The 8093-nt window shown below is 32.3% G+C and overlaps 1 protein-coding gene across 1 annotated transcript; it reads right to left on the minus strand.

Moving 5' to 3' along the window:
- Nucleotides 1-2308: 2308 nt before the first annotated feature.
- On the minus strand, nucleotides 2309-7515 carry LOC110717475 (2-alkenal reductase (NADP(+)-dependent)-like). The gene is made up of 5 exons (XM_021896188.1): nucleotides 7046-7515; nucleotides 4960-5137; nucleotides 3938-4104; nucleotides 3540-3622; nucleotides 2309-3172 (listed from the first exon to the last, which is right to left on the minus strand). Exons 1-5 carry the CDS (start codon nucleotides 7274-7276, stop codon nucleotides 2794-2796), a joined length of 1038 nt encoding a protein of 345 aa, XP_021751880.1. The 5' UTR covers nucleotides 7277-7515; the 3' UTR covers nucleotides 2309-2793.
- Nucleotides 7516-8093: the final 578 nt, after the last annotated feature.

Below are 8093 nucleotides of genomic sequence, written 5' to 3' on the forward strand. Positions count from 1 at the left end.
AAATTCCTAAAACTTTAGGCATAATAAAATATTTTTCAAGTAAGTTGCTCACAATATCATGTTTAATCTCTAGAACTCATAACACTATTTCTTGCTCAATACATATATCTAATGAAATATTCCATAAAGTATACATAATTATGAAAACATACACCGTGCAACAAATACTTGTTATTCTTTCAATCATGCGATTTCTCATTCATTTATGGGAATGAGCTATTAAGTTAAGTCTAGTTAGCTATATATGAATCATCAATGCTCACCCAAAGTTTGGTATCAACAATATTTATCAAAATACTTTGTATATGATCCCTACATGACATATATATTTAGGAACACATTAGTTTTGTGAGCAGAGGATAATTTGATCAACATACTTTTGAAACTATTAGACATTTCTAAATTATTCTAGAAGGTTTTTAACCCATTATAAATTTAAGAAACTTCAGGTCTATATTTACGAAAATTCTATTATTCAATTTACACATCATTCCAATAATCTATCTTCATGTAGGAGTATGTTTAATATCACATATAATTGAATGAAATCACACAATCTAATTTTAATATAAAAATCAAGATAGTATGCTTCATAATAATATAAACTTAACTAATAATATGACCATGGTACCAAATTTAGGTCAATTATAAGGTGTGTATATGATATAATTTGAAACTAGTCTAGAAGTGGAGAAGAATATGCAATTATAGAGTATTGTCTTGCAAATTACTAGTAGTACTTGTCTTCTTTATTTCACATGAAACTATATGCATATCATCTAATAGTCATTGTCATTACAAATTATAATTCACCAATTTCTATCACATCTAATTAACAAAATAAATGATTTTTCTCAAATTCATTTTGAAACAAATTCTAACATAGTTTGGGCTCGTCAAGAATAATCATTCAATAAGGTTATGACATACATCATCCATGTATAAGTAATCTCACTAATTAAATCATTATCGATAAGATAATTAGTCCACAAATTTTAGTTCATTGAAAACATATACTCATCATAGGATTGGTTGATATCTCATCATACTCCGCATGAAATATTATATAGTTAATTTTAATATGTTCAAAATATCAAAAATATGTAAATTTAACTGGACAATTAAGGATTAATATATAATTTTACTTTTAAACAATACAGAGGAATTGTTAAACATAATTATGCAAGCAATACTTAATTGAATTGTACAGTAATTAACAAACTTCACACCTGATTACTAGAGTACGAGTAATGTACCTTAATAAAGTATATATGTATACAACAAAATATATTATATTCAGTATGAGTTGAATAATCACCCCATGAAGAAACCAAATCCAATACGAAAGAATTAGACCATAAATTCTAATCCTAATAAGCCAAGACTTTGAATATACAATTATAATCATCACATTATATATGATGGAAGAAAATTATTGGAACAAATTTCATTTAATGCACACATAAGAGCATATATAATATTATTCGACATTGTTGTAAACATAATAGGCCAAAAACAGTATAATATTATAGTGGTATTAAGCTGTATGTTGATAATCAAACAAGAAGTATTATCACAAATGTAAAAATTTTCTAACCAATTTAATCCAACAATCAATGACTAATTAGAAAAGTAAAAATTTTATCACATGGAATCTAATAATCTATAAGTTCTATAACTGTAATATCATACATACAAGGTTACGACAATAATTAAAAACCATCTAGTTAGTGCAATTAAAAGATACTTGTAGCAATTTGACCCATAAACTTTTTGTATGTTAAACAAAGAAAAATACAACATCGATCTAATTTAGACTGGTATGGTGTCATATAAAACTTCTAAATTCTAATATATAAATGCAATCCCTCTCAAAAATAAAGGTTGGTATCATAATCAATTTAACATTGACAACAAGAAACAATATTTATAATTCAACAAAATTTGGATTAGACATGATAATTTAATACCACATCGAGAAACATTGCAACACATCCAATATATACAAGGCTCATGATGCATAACTATGTATTGATCTCGTAAGTAAAGTTTTAAGAACAATGATACTTACCTCAATATCACTAATATCCCTTTAATTTTCGCATGCTCAGTCGGCTAGGGTTGATGTTGATAACGTATTATAAATTAGAGGAAAAGAAAGAATAAAAGATGAAGATGTAGTGCAAAATATTCATTGTCTATTCCACTTTCCATACAACATATATATATATATACATTAAATCATTGTAATTTCCTAGTGACAATAAGAAGTCACTATTATGAGAAGAGTTAGGGCTAAGGAAGTTACAAAGGGGTTTACAAAGTGGAAATAATAAAGCTTAATAGGTTACAAAAGTATAATGAACATACATTAATATATATTTCATAACATAATAACAATAATAATAATGATAATAATAATAAGTCTAAAAGAACAGGGCCTAAGAGGGAAACAGGTAAGAAAACCTATCCCAAATATGCAAAGGTGAATCCAAAATGGTACAAGCACTCTCTCTAAGTGAACCCAAAAGGCCAAGACATATTAGTCTTCATTGGCTGTTTTTGTTGAAACAAAAATGCACAAATGTCTGCGAGCTCAAGATTTAATTAGTACTCCGTATTATCAAGTACGAGTATAAAAAGACGTGCAAAATGCACAAGTACCATACATATTTAATTACTGCTACAACTAATCTTTCAGGAATAGATATCACCCAATTCTACTCCCCACAGACATCATCACTTACAACTTACAGGCTCAACACAGCATGTTCACACTTCATATGATAGAATTTAGTCACGAGACACGACAACGAGTTGCTTCCCAACATTACGGCCAGAGTAGATCCCAATCAAGGCTGCAGGAGCACTCTCTAAGCCTTCAGCAACATCTTCAACATATGAAACCTTGCCCTCCCTGATGTGTGGTAGGATCATTTCCAGGTATTTAGGGTAGAGATGATAGTAATCAAAAACTATAAATCCTTCCATACGAATACGTTTGGCTACGATTTCGAATAAATTGTGGACTCCCTCTGGCTGTTCGAGATTATACTGTGAGATCATTCCGCAGGTTGGGATTCGGCCATGGAGTCTCATGTTGGATAGAACAGCCTCAAGCATCTTCCCTCCAACATTCTCAAAATAAATGTCAATTCCCTCTGGAAAATACCTAAACAAAGCAGGATATCAGGATTTGAGAACAGCAGTCTTAATAAAATCTTCAAGATTTGTGTTTTTGTGAATAACAATTCTCACAATTGCGACCCCACCACCAACCTCCCCCCCCCCCCCCCCAATTTTTTTTTTTTTTTAACTGCTCATATAATACATTTTCCCCTTGTATTATGTATGTTTCACTCTAGCAATGGTCACTTAGATATACCTTCTTGCACAAAGTTAAGGATTTGGCATAAACATTATATGACGAATGTTTCACTGTAGCAATGGTTACTTAGACATACCTTTTTGCACAAAGTTAGGGATTTGGCAAAATACATAATATGAAGTACATATTGGCAGTACATGTATATACTCACCTCCTCAAGGCCGCATCTAAGTCTTTCTCTTCCTTGTAATTGAAGGCTTCATCAAATCCGAATTTGTTTTTCAATAAATCAACCTAACATGCAGGAAGTTGTGACAGCAAGTGAGAACCAGAAATATATATTTCAAAAAGGCAAAGAGATTTTAATTGCAAAGTTGTATGAACATAAAGTAAGCCAAAAAAGGATTTAGCAACTGAATTTCATTAATCATCCTTCAAAATCAAGTGTTATTTGATGGTATCGAACTAGCATTCAAGAATTCTCTACCAAGTGCAAATTTTACATCAAAAACAATCTGTTTGTCAATAATAATTTTTTAGCTAAGACAAAAATCATAAAAGGATGTCAACCACAAGTAACAGTCAAACATGGAGAATTAAGAATATCACCTTCTCTTTGCTACCAGCACTTCCAACAACGTAGCAACCATTCAATTTAGCAAGTTGTCCAACTAGTTGACCAACAGCACCAGATGCTGAGGAGACAAAGACACGATCTCCCTTCTTAGGAGATCCAACCTCATAGAAACCAGCATAGGCTGTCATGCCAGGCATACCTACAAATTGATAGAAGCCAAACATATCAAATGAATTGAATTATACGTTGATAGCTGAGCAGAGATTAGAAAGCTGCAAAATTCCTAGCAGGAACCACCTCCTATTGGAAAAAAGATTCTTATGGTATTCCTCAAGGTCACAGTAATATATCATTTCATTTGCTTCTTAAAGCCCAAGTTTTGAAAACAGTTTATACAGTATATTGATACATGAGAGCATACAGGTAGGTCATCCTAGATTATGTATGATTATGTATGATTTCCTCCCCGTCTCCTTGTGGCCTGTAGGTAGTGAGGTTGTGAGTCCCAGTTATGATCCCTTAGGCCTCAGCTATCCTGACTTGGAGTGATGAGTATGCCTTTTTATTGCCCTCATCAGCAATCAGCACTGATTTACAAATCTATTTCTCCCTCCTCATAATCAAAACCTCAAATTTCGTTAAATCTATTAACATGCATTAGTTTTTCATCCAATTCAGATGCCTAACCTTGTAGAATTTTATCCATTTATAATATCTTCTACAAATGCTCCTAACTACTACATATTTCATCAACTATCACATCATCTTATTCTTCTGCAACTCTACTATAATTAAAACTGAAGCTATTGCTTAATCCAATGCTTGTCACGTTCTTGCAGCTCTACCCACAAATAGCATTTCCAGAGAACATTAAATGGTTTTGCCAAGCAAACAGAACAAAAACTGAAATGAAAAAGTCAGAAATTTTTCTATCTATTTTCCCATAATTTTATTTACCCTTCCACCCCTCTTATAAAAAGATACTATAGTTCAACTAGTACCACATTATTAAGAGTTCCTAAAAATTAAAATTAAAGAAAACACAAAAGCTTACCAAGAATCCCAGTATAGTAGGAAAGAGGCACATCAGTATGCTCAATTTTAAAGAATAACTGTGGAGATGAGATAAGACTATATTCTTCCCATCCAGTTATTCCCCATACAAGGTCACCCGCTTTGTAATCTGGATGCCGAGAATCCAGCACTTTGGACACTCCATACCCCATAATGGGCTGCAAGAAAATCAGCATTTTAGGTAACAGAAGTTTCACGTCACACCAAAAACCCTCTATCACTATTTTTTTTTTTTTAGAAAAAAAAATAAAATTAAACAGAAGTATCAAATTTTGCTCTTAATTTCTGAAGGACTGTTGATACATTTACGATTTTCATGTTTAGCATGCCATAATTCTTATTAATTTAAAGGCCAACCAAATTCTATATAACGGGTCAAGGAGAACGTTGGCAGGACAAGGTAACAAGTTGTGGCAAAGCCACAGAACAAAGCTCACCTCCCTAAACTCTAGCTTTAGCAAATCTCCTAATCATTCTTGTAGTCTGAAAATTTTCTATTTTACTCGATAGATAACAAGTTAACAAGGAGCAGGCCAATTATGGGTTACTGACTTATAACGTTAAATCATCTCTCATAATTTGTACACGTGCACATAGGCAGTCAGAAATTATCACCTAATAAAGATCTCATGAAACAGAAGAATCGACAAACATATTGAACATAAAACCTTGAATGAAAGGTGTAGAAGAATGATCATATCCATAATAGGTGGAAAATCAACTTGTAAACATTCTGTGCAAGTGTATGATAGGCAATTACATCCATTATGAGAGATCAGATCCATAGTATTGCCACTAACTGCCTTTAACATGAGCTGCTATTAGCACACAAAAAATTTTAAGCCAGAGATTATTAAGTACAAGTCTATAATCTTCTACCCCTTTTATCGAATTTACAGTGTGTTTGGAGGGAAAATAAAGTGTAGTATTCATTTTATTATTCGGATATGAGTCATATGACGTTGCTCAATTAGGGAAGAGAATTAGAGGGATCCAGTTCCCGTCCCCTTCAACACTATGTTCAGTCAACTATTTTGGAAGGAAAGGGAGGGGTCGGAAGGGAAGAGATGAGCTTGCATTTTCCTATTCCAAATTTTCAAACAACTGAAGGATTTAACTTATAAAAAGAAAACGAAAATGGATTCCTCCGGTCCCCTTCCTTTCCCTCAACCCCCACATCATATCCAAACGAGGGAAGATTGATCCCTCACTTTCTATACCATTCCTCTAACTCTAAAATGCTCTATATAAACCAAATTTGTGAGGAGATATAAGTTGAGGGAAAGAGGAAGGAAAGGAAGGCAAAGAAAATGAATTCTTCCTATTCTCCATTTCCTTTCTCTCATGTCATGTCCAAACAAATGAAGATGAATCCTTTACTTTTTCTTCTCTCCCTTTCTCTCCAAAATTCCCCTATCCAAACACACTCGTGATACCGGGCAATAGACTATGAAATCGGTGATTTCATATGCATAATTTCATAACAAAATTCCTCAGATCATTCAAAAATGCTCTCCAAAACCACTTATGCAAATAATCTCCACAAGCAACACCCATGTAGCCAAAAATTAATGTAACAAAATTTATTAAACCACCTTCAGCTTTGATTCTAACACTCCAAAAGCCTATTTTAACACTTATAAATTACAAAGAGTGCAAATTATCTCCCAAATAACACATGCAACAAAAATTTCTAGATTATTACACGACCCTTAATAATACTTTAGCATACAATATATTCAAATATCATATAAACCCAATTAATTAAATACAAATATATTTCATTTTAATGCTCAAAAAAAAAAAAAAGAAAAAAAAAATTCATTTTAACTGTCATATTCCTTAAATCAGAGTTTATAACAAGATCACTACACTACAAAACATGAAATGATGAAAAGAAAAGGTAACACACTTACAAATTATTTAACCCCAAAACAAATCAATTAATTATAATTAGTCAATCAGCAAATATTAAAATAATCACAAGAGATTGAAAAATCAAACAATTAATTAATCAAACAGTCAATAAAAAAAATGAAATGGGTATTAATTAAAATAAAATATACCGATCCAGGTACGAAAGATTCGACATAAGTAGGTCGATCATGCTTGGTCATACGACTCCTCATATAAGGATCACAAGACAAGTAAAGATTCTTAAGAAGAATCCCATTAGAATCTTCTGAAAGTTTAAGGTTAATCTTTGAAGTTTTGAACTCCATGTCTGATTCTTTGGGAAACCCAACAACGTAATCCTTTAAGACCACTTGTTTGTTGCTCACTTCTTGTCCCGCCATTGTTGCTCTGGGTTTTTTTCTGGAAGTTTCTATATGTGGGTAGAAATGAAGAGTTTATTCTGGGTTGAAGATGGGTGAAAGGTTGGGTTTTTATAGGAGAGAGAAAAGGTGTGAAAATTGCAGATTTTTGCAGCGTTTTGTGAATTGAAAGAGATTGTGAGGCGAGGTGTAGTGTAGACACTTATTTTTGCTATTTTTGACTGTTTAATGTTCACATTACACATTGAAATCGTTATCAATTTTGCAATTGTACTTTGCAAACTTCTAGTCACTCATTTTGCCTATTTTTCAATAGTTGTTATCGTACAATGTTTCAGATTTTACTACGTAATACAAACTCTGTGCACAAGAGATGTGGACCATATGGTAGAGAAAATGGGAATATGGAAGAAAGATTTGGGTACCAAATAATTCGCATGGTTGAGGATCAGGAATATGTTTGTGGATGTAGTGGGGGGTGGATGAGATTCGAACTCGTGACCTTTGCGTCACGCTGGCTCTAATACCATGTTAAAGAACAATCTCAACCAAATATTTAAGCTGGTGGTTGAGGTCTAGGAATATGTTTTATACTCTATCAGAGTTTTCAATCTTCATTACTCCCTCTGTGTTTTAATAAGTGTTACAGTTTGACCGGCACATAGTTTTAGACAATTTAATTGACTTAAATAAAATAAGACGTAAGTGAGGTAATTGGAGCACTAAAATATTGTATAAGAGAAATAGTGGGGTTAATAATTTATTGAAAAATAATGAATGTGAGAAGAAGTATATAATAAAAAAGTAATAGTGGGTCTGAGTGTGGACCATGAGTAGA

Source organism: Chenopodium quinoa, unplaced genomic scaffold (assembly GCF_001683475.1).
Source record: "Chenopodium quinoa cultivar QQ74 unplaced genomic scaffold, ASM168347v1, whole genome shotgun sequence".
Classification (NCBI taxonomy): domain Eukaryota; kingdom Viridiplantae; phylum Streptophyta; class Magnoliopsida; order Caryophyllales; family Amaranthaceae; genus Chenopodium; species Chenopodium quinoa.